This window comes from Carya illinoinensis, chromosome 2 (genome assembly GCF_018687715.1).
Source record: "Carya illinoinensis cultivar Pawnee chromosome 2, C.illinoinensisPawnee_v1, whole genome shotgun sequence".
Classification (NCBI taxonomy): domain Eukaryota; kingdom Viridiplantae; phylum Streptophyta; class Magnoliopsida; order Fagales; family Juglandaceae; genus Carya; species Carya illinoinensis.
The window spans coordinates 25,295,366-25,314,265 of record NC_056753.1 but is presented as its reverse complement, the minus strand read 5'-3'; the positions used below and the strand labels follow the sequence as shown (position 1 = coordinate 25,314,265).

Below are 18,900 nucleotides of genomic sequence, written 5' to 3'. Positions count from 1 at the left end.
TTGCAATTGCAAAAAATGCGCCCTTCAATATTTACCATCGTTTTAATTCCATCCCCTGCTGATCTCCATCCTAAAAAGCATGCAGTTTTAATATTGTAGATGATGATGATAAGGAAGATTTGTTTTTTTTTGGGGGGGGGGGGGGGGGGTGTGTTGAGAAGTGGCAGTCGGATGAACAGCTGAACAAGCAGAAATGGACTCCAACAGGAAAGGAACATAGCAAACCCAAACTACATTATATAATTGGAGTTACAAAGGAATTCTGCCTGGCCACATCTTGTTATTATGAAAATAAGAAAATTAATTTAACATATCAAGTAGCATGGAAAGAACTCGCGGCCATGATATGCTTGTTACACTGTCAAAAATTTGAGGACTTTGATCGTAGTTTAATGAACTTTCAAACAGATTTTAAGAACGAAATCATACAATTAATCAGAATCTGCCCGCACGAGAAAAGCATGAGAAGAATCTCCTGACATGACAATAATATAACATCGATCCTAGCCACTGGTTGATTTTTATATACTGGAATTGAAAAGATCATATTTTACTTGAATGATTTAAAACATAACCATTTTGCTATTTTTTTAATAATAAATGCAGAGCATTACAACAAAATGAAAAAGGAAAAATACACTAGCCTTCTTACACACATTCACAGCACTACACATAGGAAATACCATCATCAGATTTTGCACTAAAAAGGGAAATATCTTTTCATCTCATCGATTATGGCCACGGAAAAAATTGAAATCCCAACGCCGCATTAAACCATCCATAACATGGCTTGCCGGGTTCCGTTCAACAGTTAATGTGGCTTTTGTCTTGGCTGACATGTCAGCATCTGATGAGCTCTGTATGCTTGCTGAAGTATCACTACGCACAGAAGTTCCTGCGCCTCCAGTTTCCCTCCCAGATGGAGGAGCATCAAATACAGGTCCCACAGATACACTTGTATCAGGAGATGGATGCTCAGATGGCAATTTCTGGCCATTGATTACTGAAGTGGAAGTGGGTTGTGTTTTTGAACTTTCACAGTGCTTGACTGAAGTCGAAATCAGTTGTGTCTTTAAGGGTCCACAATGATCCATAGGAGAGGCCTCCAGGTCATCTTTAGGTGAAGGCATAATAGAACTGGAGCTAACACCAGGCGGTTCTCCTGCCTGAGGGTGTCTCATTTCAAAGTCCTTTAAGGATTCAATCACTGCTTCCATAAACATCTGAGGATGTCGGATAAGTCAAACGTAAACTCAAAGCAACAATATCACTGAATATATTGTTTTGTATACAATGTGAAAGCACATAATTTGACTCACTCTTTCTTCCTCCTCCGAATTGGATGGAAAACCTGTCAAGTCATCTAGTTGGTATTCCACATATTGATCATCATCTGAAGTAGTTGGAACATGGGGACCATGTGGGTGGCCATTGGAAAATTCAAAGCTAATCATTTCAGAAGATGATGGGCAACGGCCGTCATCAGTTTTTTCATTCTGCATCAGAGTATCATGTACTGTAATGAAACTGTGATCCCTGTTTGTCTTGATTTGTTTCTAAGCAAGTTGTATTATTTAATTTAATATTTTACAAGGCGGGTCCTTTCTGCTATCAAACTGTAGCATACATGTAGGGAGAAGGTTGTGTGGTATACATCAAAGATGAGTTTGGATGTTGACCATTGCACTAGGTAATGCGCACGTCGATTATTATTTATACGGATTTGTATTCATTGTTTAAAACATTTTTTTTTTCCACTTCACAATTCTCACAAACTGCCTTTTTCTCTTGCCATTTTCTTTTTCCTCTTAAGACAGGCAAGAGGATCACTTGGCACCATGTGAATTGGTGACCTAACAGGCTCAATGATTTGCCAAGATGGAACAAGTCAGACGAAGAATACTTCACCTTTTAGCATTGAATAAGTAGAAGATTATTGGTTTATCATATACATGCTTGTGGCTCAATAATTAGTATGTAGAGGGAAAAACTCAAAAGGGAGAAAATTTAGGATCTAAGAAAGAGTGAAACAGGAGATGCAAAGAAAATACCTCATCTTCAGATTTATCATCCTTAGAAGGAACCTGAGTCAAGTCAAAGAAACAATGAACAGAAGCGCTACAAAACAACATTCAAGTCAATAAGGCTGAAGCATCAAAAGCATCATATATTTTGGGGTCAGTCAAGTCAATCCAAGAATCCCGTTCCCCGAAAAGAGGAAAATATGTCAATCTAATTATTTTGTCCACCCAATTTCCTGTGTGCAAGATGAGCAAATGCATCGGTAGAGAGAGAGAGAGTTGGGTGGATGGGGATCCTGAAAATTGTTCCAAACATTTGGCACCCAACAAACACTACTGTTGAGTTACTCTAAATTTGAATATAACTGGTTTGAACAAAGTGGTATTCCAGTCAACCTTCTGTATTGGGTATTGGTTTGACATCTAAGCACCAAAAGAAAACCAATCAATCACTAACCTCTGTCCTACTCATAGGTCTTCTAGTACGGAGTTTTGTAATGGCATCTGCTGTACTGCTTGTTGCTTGCTCTGCAATTTATAGAAATCAATGAGATACAAGAAAGGCACGGTTGCTGAGTAAAGATCATGAAAGATATCCGTATTTAAGAGCAAAGAGAGACTAGGTACTTGAGTCATGCCTTTAGATGTAGCTGAAGATCCATGGTCATTACCTACTTCATGAACATTTCTCCAACCACCCTGAGGGTATAGCAACCATTGTGAAGGGTTGTCATTATGAAAGCTGGCTGTTGGAATAACAGAAAAAATACAACCAGATCTATTGGTGTTTACCTTACCAAAGTAATCATCCATAGGATCAAAAAAGGCCCCAGCTACTTCATCCTCTGGAGGTTGCAAGACATTGTGGAAAAATATATTTATAGAATCAAAGTAGAATTGAGGGCGTGGGGAATTATGGTCACCCTCAAATTTGATAATGTTTTTGTCTCCCTGCACACAAAAAAAAAAAAAAAACACAAACACAAACACACATTAAAAGATGAGCCTGACATAGCAAACAATGGATTGAATGGGAAGGTAGAGATGCCAACAAACAAAAGGGAGCTCCAACAGGCATATCTTTTTCTTTTTTTGATAAGTAAATGATTGTATTAATAATAATAGGCTTAGCCCAAGGACACAAGAAGGTATACACGAGTTAAAGCCTATCTAGGAAGAAGAAAAACAAACAAGGAAGTGAGGGCCAAGGCCATTAAAATCTACGGCTATAGCCCATAAAATAATGTTCTAACAAAGAGTGATCTAACTTCTTCTATAGAGCGTTCTTTGTCTTCAAACGTCAGGTCATTTTGCTTCTGCCATAAGCACCATAGGAAGCAAATAGGCACCATTTTCTACATAGCTGTGATTTGTGAAGCACCTCCTAAATTTGGCCAACTGGCCAAGAACTCAAACCACTGTGGCGGGCATGATCCAAGCTAACTCTAATCTGCAGAACACATCATCCTATAGCACTCTAGCAACCTCGCAATGTAGTAGAAGATAATCCATAGTCTCACCACTTTTTCCTGCACATACAGAACCAGTCTACTATGATCACCCCTTGTTTCCATAAGTGTCAAAATCCTACCCAAAGACGCTGACCAAACAAGAAAAGCCGCTTTAGGTAACACCCTATTTTGCCAAATCCTCTTCCATGGAATTTTTTTTTTGATAGGTAACAAAAAACTCAAAATTCCATGGAAATTGATTGTCTTGCAATTGTGTGAGAGACTTATAGAAAGAGCGAATCAAGAATATGCCTTCACCCGTGGGTATCCACCACAACTTGTCAGCTCCCCGAAAGTTTGGTCTCATGGAGTATAGAAAATGAAAAGAATCCTCAAAGCTACCAATTTCTCAATCTTGGGCAGCCCTACTAAAGTTCACGTTCCACTAGACTTGATCTCCAGAGATCACCATAACATCAGCCATTGAAGCTTCTTTTTCACAAGCAATCCTAAAAACTGAAGGGAATGAATCTTTAAGGACGTTATCACGACCCCATAGGTCACTCCATAATTTAATTCTAGAACCATCTCCCAATATAAGTCTAGTGTGACGTGTAAAAACTCCCCACCCTTGTTGAATACTCCACAAGGCCCCCCCCCCCCCCCCCCCCCCCAAACACCAAAAACACCACCTCCATATTTAAGGTCAATCACCGACTACCATAGAGTTTCCATTTCCATGGTGTATCTCCACAACCATTTCCCATGTAAAGCCCTATTAAAGATCCACAAATTTCTGATTCCCAACCCACCAGAAAAAATGAGAGCGCGTACCTCATCCCACTAGACTAGGTGGAATTTGAATTCATCCCCCATACCACTCCAAAGAAAATCACAGTGCAACTTCTCAATCCGACTTGTCACACTTGCAGGAATTGGTAATAGTGATAAGATATATGTTGGTAAATTAGACAGAGTGCTTTTGATTAAGGTGATATGACACCTTTCGACAAGTACAATATCTTCCAACCAGCTAATCTATGTTCAATCTTCTCAATCACTGTATCCCAAATCGATTTAGCCTGTGATGTTGCCCCCAACGGAAGACCAAGGTACTTCATGGGAAGAGATGAAACCTTACATCCAAGAATGTTAGCCAATTGTCGAATATTGCGAAAATTACCAATTGGCCCCAACTCTGATTTGTCGAAGTTCACTTTCAAACTAGATGTTGCTTCAAAACAAAGTAAGAGAGCCCTCGTCTAGTTTTGTTCTGCCTCACAAAAAATCAATGTATCATCTACAAACAATAAGTGAGAAATATTAAGAGTAATCCTATTGGGGTCACCAACCAAGAAACCAGTCACAAAACCACTACTAACCAAGCCTAAGATCATTCTGCTAAGCGCCTCCATAACTATGACACATAAAAGTGGAGACAAAGGATCTCCTTGTCTTAGGTTTCGCGAGCTGTTAAAGAAGCCAACTAGACTGCCAGTTTCGCGAGCTGTTAACTTCTTTAAAGAAGTTAAAGAAAACTTCACTGTTGAGATGCACCATCTGATCCACGAACACCATCTCTCCCCAAATCCACACCTATCAAGCAAGTAAATTAAGAACTCCCAATTCACATAATCATAAGCTTTTTCCATATCAAATTTACATAAAATCCCCTTATTACCAAATTTTAATCTACTTTCTAGGCATTCATTGGCAATGAGAACTGAGTCCAAAATTTGCCTAACCTTCACAAAAGCATTTTGGGGTTTCAAAATGATCTTTCCCAACACCTCCCCTAGATGATTTGCAAGCACTTTGGATATGACCTTATACACCCCATTTACGAGGCTAATAGGTCGATAATCTTTCACTTTTGTTGCCCCAAGCTTCTTAGAGATAAGTGCAATAAAAGTGGCATTTAGGTTGTTTTTTAAAATTTTCCAACTGAAAAAAATTCTTAAAACACCTTTATTAAATCCTCCTTCACCACATCCCAACATGTTTGGAAAAATCCCGTAGAGAAACCATCAGGACCAGGTGTTTTATCTTTAACCATTTTCTTCACTACACCATGAACCTCCATCTCTTCAAAGGGTCTCTCCAACCACAAAACACTCTGTGGATCTATAGACTCAAAAGCCAGTACATCGAGCTTTGGCCGTCATCCCACCTGTTTAGTAAGTATTCGAAAAAACCAACAACATGCTCTCAAATCATAGGAATCTTTGTATTAGCCATGCCATCTATATTCAACATTTCAATGTTATTAGTTTTCCTATGAGAATTGGCCACTCTATGGAAGAACTTTGTACTTTGATCGCCTTCTTTCAACCACAACGCTCATTTTGGGCGCCAAGAGATCTCCAATAATATAACCCTCTCTAATTATGACACTAATTATGCCTTCTGAGATGACTCTTCCAATGAAAAGACCTCTTGTATCCTCAATAATTATTGTAACTCTACCAACAGACTTCTTCTGATCACCTATATTACCAAAGGACTAAGTATTCCAAAGCTTTAAATCTTGTTTCAGAGCTTCTAGTTTACTTGCCAAAATGAAACTAGGAGCTATGAATTTGATATGAGGACCACCATTGCCTAACTCTGTCCATAAAGCCTTCAGTTTTCAGCCACATATTTTCAAATTTAAAATACCGATGCCCCTCCTTGAATCCCCCCACAATCTAGCAACATGCCACATTCTTGAAGTAACATGCCATTGTGTATTGCCCAATGAATTCCTCCATTTTCTCTACCACTCTTCTATCACACATAACTAAAATACCTCCCGAGCCTTATCAGATGCTAAATAAGCCCAATCCACATAGGTACAGCTCCAAAAACTTCGAACAATTGTTCTTGTAATAAGTTTCAGCTTAGTTTCTTGTAACTACATAATGTCTGCTTTCTACTCACGAAGAAAGTTTTTCACCCAAAGACGCCATTGGCCTCATTAAGCCATTTGACATTCCAAGAAATAATTTTGGGCTTCATAAAGACGGTGCTATTCCTTTCCCTTTGGTTCTTTCTCTGCTTAAGCTGCCCTCATAATTTAGAGACCAACTTAATCTCTTGAGCTGCCTCTATCTTTTAGAACCTGATTTCTTTTGTTGAGTATGTCCATCTTCAATGTCTGTGAGCAAAGCCATGAATTGTTCTTCAAAACCCTCGCATTCAAGCCCAACACAATGTTGTATTTCCTTCACCTTGTGTAAAACCCAATTAGAGACACTGTACTGACCTAGCAGAAGGCATATCAAGGGTACTAGCTCCCCAACCATGTCTATCTCGTCCCTGGGTGTCCATTGTGACTTCAACGGCACCCCCATCTCTTCCTCAACAGAGGTGGACCCACCATCCCATTTAGAGGGGTCGGTTATAGGCACTGACATTGGAGAAAGCCCCTTGGAGATCTCATCTGTATTCTCAGCTTCAGTAAACAACATATGGGCCACTTTAAAATGCTGCGAAACCTTTGCCGGGGGGAACCACCTGGGTCATCGATGAAGACTCTCCCTTGCTGTCTGTCGGTGTTGTCTATCCTAGTTGGGCCTAGGATTTGACATCTGACGGTGTAGCATAGAAGAGATCCATTTCAAGTTCTACTGCCATCACCTCTCTCTCTATCAGGTTCGTCATCTGAGCCATCATCGACGGTTCCGTGGCCATGGTTTTGTCTATCGGGACCTTTTCCAACAAGGTCAGGTGACTCCTACTTGTGGAAGGCCCAATCATGCCCCCACCTCTAGCTCTCCACAAGGGCTGAGTGGCCTTCCCTCTATTTTCTCCCATGGGTTGAAGCCCAAAACTTGGGGCCCAATACCTTTGGGCCACCTGCCTTTTCATTTTCTTTTAATGACCCTACTAACCAAGGCCCATCAGATCGTGCTAGGTCCCTTGGGTTCTTAATTTCGGGTTCTGCTGCCATCGCCTCCCTCTCTATCAGGTCCGTCATCTGAGCCACCATCGACGGTTCTGTAGCCATGGTTTTGTCTATTGGGACCTTTTCCAGCAAGGTCAAGTGACTCCTGCCGATGGAAGGCCCAGTCACGCCCCCACCTCTAGCTCTTCAAAATGGTTGAGTACTCACCGTGTCCCTCCCTCTGTTCTCTCACATGGGCTGAAGCCCAAAACTTGGGCCCTTAATACCTCTGGGCCACCTACCCTTTCATTTTCTTTTGACGACCCTACTAACCGAGGCCCATCAGATTGTGCTAAGTCCCTTGGGTTCTTAATTTCGAGTTCTGCTGCCATTACCTCCCTCTCTATCAGGTCTGTCATCTGAGCCACCATCAATACTTCAGTGGCCATGGATTTGTCTATCGAGACCTTTTCCAGCAAGGTCAGGTGACTCCCGCCGGAGGAAGGCCTAGTCACACCCCTACCTCTAGCTCTCCACAAGGGCTGAGTACTCACTGTGGCCCTCCCTCTGTTTTCTCCCATGGGCTGAAGCCCAAAACTTGGGCCCCTTAATACCTTTGGGCACCCTGCCCTTTCATTTTCTTTTGACGACCCTACTGACTGAGGCCTACTAGATCGTGGTAGGTCCCTTGGGTTCTTATTGATTCCCACGGGTTGAAGCCCAACTTGATTGCCTACAACCAAATGGGGCCTAACATCATTCCGACGTGCATTGCCCAAGCCCATAGCCTTATCCTCCTCAACGTGGCGTATTAGAGCAGCCACTTTCTCTTGCAGGTTTGTCAGTTGGGCTTGCATGTCCTTCAGAGTACTGTGCACGCCATCGCCTGCCAAAGTGACAACGAGCCTGCCATCGCCACCCTTCCAGTGCGCATAGTCCGTACCAGTAGTGTGTAGGGCCATTTCCATCCCCTAACCTTGTATGCATCTCACCGAGGTTTGCTGTTGAGTTCTACCACCATCCGACCCGCCACGCGTATATTGTATTTAGGAATGCACCAGCGCCATCGTCTACACCAGGGCCTCCCTGTATGACCGACTTTGTGTTTGGATCCCCATCCCGACGATACCTATGATACTCTACCCGTGGTATGAAAAGTGATCCCCTCCCCCAAAATGGCCTTCCTCAATGCATATGACATCCCCCTTCGCCCCGTCCCCTCCATATCTTCCGGTATAAAAATAAAATTTCGCCTCGCACCCCCACCATACTCTACTAACGCCGTGTAATGGCCATTTGCATTTGAGCACCTTTGTGCAATGAAGATGCTGCCCCCCTCCCTTGTTGTGGTATAAAAATCCTTCATCCCCCCTTCAAACATTCCTCCAATGCTTTTGCAAACCATTGCCCCACTACCATCACAAGTCTCACTTCCTTCAACATCTTCCAACTACTTTCTGTTATGAGCAAGGAGCTTCCTTCCTTCCTCAATAAGAATGCTTTTGATTCTGTAGCTAGATTTCTTCTGAACCCCATCCTGCACTACTACCCCTACAACTCACTGCTCAGTTGTGATCTCACCGCTTAAGCCCTCCAAGCCTCATCGGAGTTTTGGTTGTACAGAAACTTTGATTGTACGGAGTGCTTGCGCTTTTTCAACAGGCATATCTCATGCTAAGAAATTTGAGAAAACAGATGTAGAGCATATGCAGTGAATTCAGGAGGAGTGATAATTACCATATAAGCCTCAAATATACGATCTGAGTGGTGGGGGCATATGAAATCATCATCAATGGCATGCCCTAGTAAAACTGGAACGAAGCAAGAATTTGCCACCTATAGTAAAAAGCAACAGTGGAGCAGGGTAAACAACAACAAATAAGCACTGAAAAGGATAACATGAAATGTCATTCCATTTTTTTATCATCATGAATTTGTGAACTTATCCTCACATTTACTTCTTAAATACTTACATTCCCTACAAGATTAATTGACTTCCCAATTTCAACATTTATGCATGACCAAATTAAAGAATATAAATTAGTTACACAACCACAAGAGAAATAGTAGGCCAAGTCCAAGAGTTTTTCAAAGGATAAAACTAAGAGCCCACTAACCCAATCTCATTTTCTTGACTCCCAGTCTCTTCGTTGTTCATTTATTACTCTTCTTGAAACTTGTGTCTAAAAATTAAAGGATAAGGAAGCCCAACTGACGATAAACATAGAGAGGGTCTGGAAGTTATCATGCATAAACAAGTGCTTATAACCATTAGGTGACAACCGCCACATATATGGCACTGCTTATGAAGGCATTGCATTGCCTATGTGTAGCCTCCAATGGGGGAAAAATGTCCACTTTTCGTATAAAAGCAAAACCCCTTCCTATTTAATTCTTGTGGCATTTAAAGAAAACAAATGGCTCCATATAAAGTACCTAAGTTGGAACCCATAGTGTATGATCCATTGCAACTGAACTTATTACTGGTCAATCATTGCTGCAGTGTCTACTAGACTTGGTTCAGTATGGGATACACCTTTAAAGCAGACTTGTGAAGTAAGTGCATTCATGGGTTCTCGTGCAGCCAAGAAGGGGAGGATAGAAGGAGGTGGGGAAAGGTGAGGCAGGAAAAAATTTCATTATCATCACCCTAAACTGGTCCAAATTTCGTCTCATGGGTGAAATTATTTGATAATTTCTGTATAGTCAGATTTGGCTATGTTTTAGACAGATTTTGAATTAACAGTTTGGTCATTAACAACTAAATACAGCATAAGTTCATAGCTTGCTTAATAAATGAATTAGAACTACAATTTCAACTCAGTCAATAATGTATATCATAAAGTTCAAATATATCAGTGTTTCCACTTTTATGAGAGTAATTTATTTTGTACAAGTGAAACTTGATCAATCAAAAATAAATAAGCTGTCTTTAACCAAGTAGGGCAACTATCCTGAAACTTTCTTGTACATTATGAGCATAAACATATGAAACAATAATCATAAATTCACAACACTTTTATCAATGTAATCAGCCAGAAATACAACCCAAGAGATAGAAACAACTTGGTTGATATGACTAAACCTTAATGGTGTTCAGGTCCATTATGTCAAACTTTGCCTTTTTCTGAATAACTCTTCGCATGTATTGGATTGCAAACTTCACCTAGAATTAGCAAAGAGAGAAAAGATAAAGGTGATGACATTCCCTAGAAACATTTATGGAATTGTGCCTCAATCATAATAAAAACAAATGGCCAAAATCAAAGAATTCATGGTGAAATCAATGATAAGTACAGCAAATAAAGCAACTATTCAATCAGAAAAAAATACTAACTGCACATCTTAAACAACTCAAAGATGTTTATGAGTGAGTGCCTGAAGCATCTTTAGAATTTAATCCCAATTTAAGGGAATATATTTATGTAGTGTGATCTCAGAAACCTAAAGGCTTCACTTGGCAAATATGCTGATGGTCAAGACTGAATTTTGATAGCAAATTTCAGAAAGTTTGAAGGTGGCAAGGGTGCCAAAGTTATGGTAATTTCCCAAGGAGTTTAATGGAAACAATTTACTCTATATATAACTTTTTTTTAGCAAGTAATCAAGATTTTCTCTATACATAAAAAAAATAAAAAAAATTTATAGTAAGGAATAGGCGTAACTCAAGTACACAAGGCGTATACAAAAGAAGACACCTAATTAGGAGTTACAGACAGATACAAAGAAATCGTGAAAACTGATTCCACGGAAATCTATAGCTATAGCTTAGAGGAACAAGGTATTGACAAAGAAATTTCTAAATTCATCCAGAGTAATCAAGAATTTGACTGAATGTAGTGGTAAATAAATTTCACCATTTCAGATAAAGACCCACTAAACAACATTACATTCTGCCAAATTTTTTACAAACTTTGCTGTCTACATGTAGCACAATACACCAGGAATTGATCATAAAGACACGTCATAACCACCCTTGCCTCAAGCCAAGTAGAGAACAGGCTTTACATTTCTGCCTCAAACTATGAGTATCTAATAGTTTCCTTGATGAATTTACTTACAGTGAACTTGGGTAAACGGATCTTGTAGGTATCTACCAATTCCATCATCAAGTCGACCAAATCAGCAAAGGGACTATCAAGGACCATTCCAGCAATTGAAGGATCCTCAGCTCCATACATGAGGCTGTAAAAAACAAGTTTGTACTGTCAATGGCTGATAAAAAAACACAGAAGACCTGACTTATTCAGCACACAGTAAAGCTAAAGAACTATCAATAATTATTAAGAATGACAGCAACAGTGCCTTAACAAAAAATCCATGAAATTAAAAGATAGTATGTATGCGTTGATCATGCTTATAAAAAAATGTATACGTACCAATCATTCTCCTAAGGAGGAGCTTATGAAAACTATAAGTCATGGAACTGTCCCACCCCGGACATTGAATGATAAAATCAACATTTCCTCAGAAACATTAAAATCTTCTGGTAAAAATGTAATTCCAAAATATTTGGATATGCTTCAAATGCAAATTAGAAACTTTAGTGTAACTATCCTTAGAAAATATTGGTTGTTGATAGATTGGTTGTTGATAGTTACCATTCTTAGGAAAACTAAAGAGCAGGGAAAGTTTTCTATTTTCTGAAATTCTTTTTTATCAGTAAATAAGAATTTTATTGATGAGAACAAGGCATATAGCCCAAGTACACAGGGTTTTTTCCAATACTTCACATTTATGAAGTACTAAAGGTTGGCAACGCCCATTGTGGTCCTTTCTTAATATCTCCCCTCCAATCCACTCCCTCAGTGAAAAACCACAATATTTCCTGAGGGATTCCTACCAGCAGACTTTCCTGTACTAGCCTCCTATCCTTTCTGGTGGCAACAATCATGCAGATACTGCATTTAGACTCCATTGTTCGTTGCAATCTTATCCAACCAGTTAAATTTAGGCCATCAATTTTTAAGGTTTTTACATGAATGAAAGACAAAAGTCAAAAGATTCAAATCAGGTAAAAGTAAAATACATAAAATCAAAAAGTAAGTCCAATAAATTGGTGCATCTCAACTACACATGCTTGTTCTTGTAACAAGAGCCTCCAATAATCAAGTAAAGAGGACTTCTACACAAATTGAAGGAAGATAGCAAGTAAAAATGGAAAAAACCTAGTAACAGCACCCATCGAGCGGCCCCAAAAGCCTATCAAAGAGACATTTCCATCTTCCCGAAGATATTCAACCACAGCCCTAAGATCATCCTTCTGAAAAACAGTACACTGCATCAGATGGCAGTTACATGATGAAAAATGGCAATGCTGGTGAATAAGTATGAGAACTCGTATAAATATACAGGATGGGTAATAATGATTAACAACAACAACAACAAAAAAAGAGGTTGCATTGGCATATGTGTGAAAGGGTGATAGAAGTTATACCAGACAGTTTAGCCATGGGCAAGAAAGACATGCAGATGCACCAATGCACTTAATTAAATTGGAGTAAAAGAACTAAAAGAATGGCATAGGTAAAAGTAGTACGACAGGTACGATCACAAAAATATAATGCAGAATATGCTTTCAATACAGTCAAGCCCAATTAGTTGGGAACAGAACTTCTATAGCCATAAAGGTCTAGTTGAGTGGAGTTATCCAACATGCAATCTTTGTGTTGCTGACTTATGAAACACTATGAAAGTCCTTTTCTCATATGATATTGCCAGCAAAATGCGTTTAACTGAAAGATTTAAAAGATATTGGACTAATTGATAATAAGCACAAAAAGATACTGAAAAGACTCGTGTGCAAATGAGGCCCTGCATGTATAGAGGCAGGTGTATTTAAACATGAATTAATCTATAGTTTTTAGTTCTCCATTTCTCAATAAACTTTTTTTTTTTTTATAAGTAAAAGATAAATATTATTGATCATAAGAGAACATGCATGGCCCTTGTATACAGGAAGTATACATCAGGTACCTAAAAACATTCTACGAGCGAGGAATCAAAGACAGGAAATCATGAACATTGTCCCCATTTAGTACAATACCAGAAAACCAAAGCAATAAAGTTTGAAAGAAAAAGTTCTTTAGCTCCTCCATAGTGCGTTCCTTGTCTTCAAAACAGTGCGCATTTCTTTCCAACCAAATACACCACATGATACATAGTGGAATATCTTCCATACTGCTGCCACTTGCTGGCAACCTTGTATCTTCCTCCAACACCCCAGCATGTCCACTACCCTCAAAGGCATCACCCAAGCAATGTTGACCCTTTGGAAAATCTCATCCCATATCTCCCTTGTGATCTCACAATGTAATAGAAGGTGATCCACAGATTTTCCATTCTTTTTGCACATATAGCACCAATCCATCACTACACACCCCCTCTTCCTCAAATTATCCGTGGTCAAGATCTTTCCAAGCGCTGCGTTCCAGACAAAGAAGGCTACTTTGGAGGGTACACGCAACCGCCAAATATTCTTCCAAGGGAACGGAGGGAGGTTTTGTGTGGTCAAAATTTTGTAATACGCTTTTGTCTCAATAAACTAGAGACAAGTATTTAATTCCCTAAAGCAATCCTCTAGGGAATTGGGCGAGGAAGAGGAAGGGAGTAAAGGTTGATTGCCAATTAAGGTATAAATGAGAGAAAATGTGGATTGAACATAAATAAGAGTATATATTGGTAAATTTATCTGGATAGAAAATTTCTTCATACTAGTTGCTAATGCAACTTACTTCATTCCACCCCAGGGTGACATGCTCTCCTCCAGAGAGTCCAGATCCAGAGAAATCAAGAGTGAAAACAGTAATGTTTGAAGGCAGCAAAATTATTGCAGCTTCACTGGCATCAGCCCTGCACCCACTGCCAAGACAATCAGTCAATGTCAATAAATTAATGAAATGGTATAAAATATAATGCATCACAGGTAAGAGCTTTATCCAAAGAGATGATAACATAGCTAGAAAGTTCTGAGTTTAATACTAAAGAGAGCAAGGAAGACATATTTGTGGTCAATTGTCCAATGGTCCCAAGAATGGTACCAAGAAAGGTGCAGTTGTTTTATTAAAATAAAGTTAAAATCTCATAGTTGCAGAAACAAATCCTTTTGGCTATCCAGCAACGTGTCTGTAACATGTGAAGCACCAATCATGTTTCTGAAATAGTAATTCAAGTGGTAGCACAGGTGATCCAAGAAAGAGTAAACTGTCATTCCTTCAGACCATTAGGGGCATGTCAAAGTGATCACCAATCACATAAGAGGTCTGCAAAATATTGTGATCAGAGAAAAGTGGGAAGATAAAAGGTAATAACCTTTTAGAAATGATCCCAAATACAACACCCATTATGCCATTATTGATGTATTCTTGCATGTAGAGTTCATATAAATATTGTACTCTTAGCTATAAATAATAAGAGGATTCAAACAAAGTAATGGCTTCTTTGGAACTGATACAAACAGTCCAACATTCCCAATGATTTAGTGAAAAGTTTTGCCATTTAAAGGATTGATTTTTTCCAATTGCATTGTAAATTTCATTTACACACACAAGGGGCAAACTGCAGATAGGTGTCTTTTCAATTGCAATTAAAATATCATGTTTTTAAAGTCTGAAATGCCAACAAGAACTGAAGAATTTAGAATTGAATGAAAAATATTTAAATCATGTCAGCAGCCATTATTCTCCAGTCACAGATTCACCTGTTCCCATGGCAGTATATCACACAGGGCAGAGGCTTTCCTTCTGGACTAACAATAGGCACATAATGACTACATTGAAGAACATCCCCCCGACTGTTTTTAAGCTGCAAAATTTCAAAGCCCTTTAAATGGAAAACTGACAACAGCATGTTATTCTCAAAATTCACCAAAGGATGTGCAGGATTTAGTAAAAAAAAAATTTATTAAAAAAAAAGCAACAAAACCAGAGTTACATCTAGGCTTTAATAGGGTGCTTATAGCAATTATAATTAGCAAGGAGTTTAATTATGTAGACCTTCAAGGCTAACCCTTACTAGAGAAGGCTTGCAGAAGGTTTAATTTTATTTTGGATTTGTCCCTACCTCACCATATGATTATCTATTGACCCGTGGAGTGTAGGTATTTAAAGGGCAACACAATCGAGAGGGAAAAAAGACCCCATCCTTTTCTTCTGCTTCCACACAAGAAAACTGATACAATATACAAGGTCAAACCATTTTTTTTATATATGTAAACGCATGGTCCAACCACAAAAACCATTTTCCTTAATCAAGTTATTGACTTAATAGTATTATTGTGGAGTGTACTGACCAGAAAAGACCTAAGCAAACATCTAGAGTTATACTTTGAAATGACTAGTTCACGTTGCAGTTGGACAAACTTAGGAGGAATACCACAAATCACAGCCATGTGGAAGATGGTTCCTATCTGTATCCTATGTTGCTTATGGCAGGAGTGAATGACCAGACGTTCGAATACAAGGAGCCCTTATTAGAGGAACTTAGATCAATGTTTGCTAGAACTTTATTTCTATGGGCCATAGCTGTGGATTTCAATGGCCTTGGTTTTCATGACTTTCTTGTTTCCATTTCTTCTTCCTAGATAGGTGTTACCTCTCGTATATCATCTTGTGTACTAGGGCTATGCATATTCTTATTAATACAATCGTTTACTTGTACAAAATAAAAAAAGAACTCCTCCTACCAGGCAGTATGGGATCTCGTTCTTCACCCTCTCATATTCAGGATATTACCTAAACATTGCTAAGTAAAAGAAATCGTCTATTTATACAGTTTCATGCAAATTCTATTTAGCTAACCTTTCTCGAAAAGTTCATAAACAAGCAATCCTAACATATAATCATATTCCATATTACAATAGGAGCATATATATCACATAAAAGTTTGAATTTCCTGGCTTCAATGATTTTTTTCTTTCTATTTCATGAACAAGTTTGGATCTTACTGGTGGCTAAGGTTGTGCTCCTTCAAAGATTAAGAGGTAAAATAAGACTGGATCCTTACCTCCAGATCTTTCCTTTGATACCATTTCCCTTTCAGCATGAACTCTTGATCTAATAAATCGTCTTTCGGGTCATATTCAGCTCTGCAGCCCAAGATGGAAAGACTTGTGATCATTTAAACTAGTTGAAGCATAGTTTAAAACGTTAAACAAAAAATGACAACCAGCTCGCTTAGGTAACCAGAGGTTGAATAATTACTTACGGGCCTAATATCCTCAAGATACCCTTACAGAAGTTCATGTAACTATAACATTATCATAGATGCAGCATTATGTATAAATCATATTATTGCCAAAATTGTGCTTCTTTTGAGTGCATCACAGTAAGAAATGTGTCCATTTGAGTATGTACCTCAACAAGTTTACTGATAAAAAAAAAAAAAAGTTTCCTTTTTTCCACAAATTTTCACCACAAAAGCTCTAATAAATTCCGAGTATTACAAGCCATCTCCTCTTAGAGGCTAGACAAATAATAGAACATACTTAAAGCGAACATGTTTCAAACACAACAGCCATTTCACTTTAAAGCTAATAGCTCGTAAATTCGTAAACATAGGCTTACATCCCAGCGTACAGCCATGTAACCTACAAGCTTGTGGTTGTGAAATCCAATGCTTGTTTTGCTGTCTTCCACGCATACATGGAAAATAAGTCTTACATGAAAGAAGGGTGCAATTCAATTGTCTGGGACAGTTCCATATAGCTGAATCGGGCTAAGTTGAGTGCAGGGTTTCGTTTACCTAGCGTCCCATACCCAAGTACCCAACCAGACATCTTCAATTTACTTTCCCACATTTTCACCTCAACAAAACGGAAAAGAGAAGAAAAGAAAGAAAGAAAAGAAACCCCATCTACAACTTGAAGAACAAAATCACCAAAACTATATCAGAAAGAAGGAGAAAAAAGATGATTGGAGGTGTCGGTTCTGTTACCTGGGCGGCCGAATGATAAAGTTGACGAGCTGCTCCATGGATTCAAAAAGGCTTAATACAATTTTATCTCGCGCAGTTTGTTTCTACAATAAAACGGAGAGGAAGAAGCAGAAAAAGAAGAAGAGAGAGAAGGTTCTTGATGGGCAGCGATTCATTTCGTTCTTTAAACAAAACAAAAAAACCAACTAAGAGAGAAGAAGCAGGAGGACCAGCCTTGCGTTTCTTCGCTTGTAAACCAGAACAAAATGATTATTATTGTTGTTGTTGTTGTTATTCTCTCTCCTCTGACTTTCTCCTTCGGCTAGACGGCTATGCACACGTGCGAAATGCTCGGACATTTTTGCTTTGTTCTGGGCCCGGTGGTGGGAGTCGTGGGACTATGGACTTTTTAAACTGGATCTAATTTGGGTCTCGGCCCAAATGGTGTGAGCCCATTCTCCTTCTCTGTTGGAAATTAGCAACATCCCAACCTAAGACTAAACTATGTAACTATTCATTTTAGATTTTTTCATATTGAACCATATTAATGAATCATATTTTAAGTGATTTTATTCTAAATCTTGTCCATCTAAATTACACTTGCTGATACGACATATATGTAATGATCTTATACGTTGATCACTTACATAACACATCAACAGATTAGAGATTTTAAATCAAATAATTATTAAATAGTCTCGAAAGACAGGTAGCTTGACAGTATTCTTAGGGGTAGCAATATGTTACACGACCCATTAACCCAACACGAACACGACACGATAATAGCAGATTAGGGTTTAGTCTTAACGGGTTCGGGTCAAAACGAATTGACCCATTAAGACACGATTGCTTAACGGGTTGATAACGGATTAACCCGTTTTAACCCGTTATGACACGTTAAGAAAGTTGAAATTACAATTATACCTTTTACCCAAAAGTAAAATTGTTAGAATTTTAATTTCGATATTTTTATTGTTTAGATTGTAATTTTAGACTTGTAGTTAGTTTTATAATTTTTATAAATATTGTGATTTTAATATTTATAAAAAATTATATTAAATTTAATCAAGTCAAACATGTTAATTTCAGGTATATTTAACACATTTACATAAACATTTTGAAACGTGTCATATTGTTTCGTGTTAACCTTTTTAGTAATATTCATTAATGGGTTAAAACGGGTTGACACGACACGACACGTTATGTTAATGGGTTGTGTTAGGGTTTGAGATTTTGACACAATAAGCTTAATGGGTCGGGTTAGGGTTTACCTATATAGTATAATATACATATTTTGACACGATGCAAACACGACCCGTTAACACGATTTGACATCCCTAAGTATTCTCATTTTATAAGGAAAATATATGTCAATTAAGATTAGTGCTTACATAAACAATTTTGATCATACGGGCACATTATATCATCCATACTCCAGGTGAATATAATAATTTTATGATAAAATCTAGGACGAAAACATCATTTTTCTCATTTAAATTAGGCTTGGTGATGTGAAAGTATCACCTTCCTCATAAAAATGATTACAACCATGATAGTGAGTAACAAAACACCATCCACATTGCTTGTGAGAGAGAGAATTGACAATTCCTAGTGCTATGCTAACTAATCAATATTTCCTGTCTGTTTGATT

The 18,900-nt window shown here is 38.4% G+C and overlaps 1 protein-coding gene across 2 annotated transcripts; it reads right to left on the bottom strand.

The window, feature by feature from the left end:
* Positions 1–534: 534 nt before the first annotated feature.
* On the bottom strand, positions 535–17,537 carry LOC122300496. Of its 2 annotated transcripts, none has more exons than XM_043111201.1 (14): positions 17,271–17,537; positions 16,341–16,422; positions 15,037–15,140; positions 14,072–14,189; positions 12,506–12,600; positions 11,399–11,522; positions 10,423–10,503; positions 9,075–9,173; positions 2,814–2,972; positions 2,660–2,720; positions 2,479–2,549; positions 2,052–2,084; positions 1,320–1,496; positions 535–1,223 (listed from the first exon to the last, which is right to left on the bottom strand). In XM_043111201.1, exons 1-14 carry the CDS (start codon positions 17,306–17,308, stop codon positions 726–728), a joined length of 1,740 nt encoding a protein of 579 aa, XP_042967135.1. In that variant the 5' UTR covers positions 17,309–17,537; the 3' UTR covers positions 535–725. The 2 variants fall into 2 exon arrangements, with proteins under 2 accessions (XP_042967135.1, XP_042967134.1); XM_043111200.1 differs by having other exon boundaries at positions 14,072–14,198; positions 17,271–17,536.
* Between the last annotated feature and the right edge of the window lie 1,363 nt (positions 17,538–18,900).

Coding starts and splice junctions, on each gene's coding strand:
- LOC122300496 (XM_043111200.1), bottom strand. CDS start 17,308: ATGGAGCAGCTCGTCAACTTTATCATTCGGCCGCCCAG. Junction 14,199..15,036: donor ATATACTGCCATGGGAACAG/GTGAATCTGTGA, acceptor TTGTCTTGGCAG/TGGGTGCAGGGCTGATGCCA. Junction 12,601..14,071: donor TCACCCTGGGGTGGAATGAA/GTAAGTTGCATT, acceptor ACTGTTTTTCAG/AAGGATGATCTTAGGGCTGT.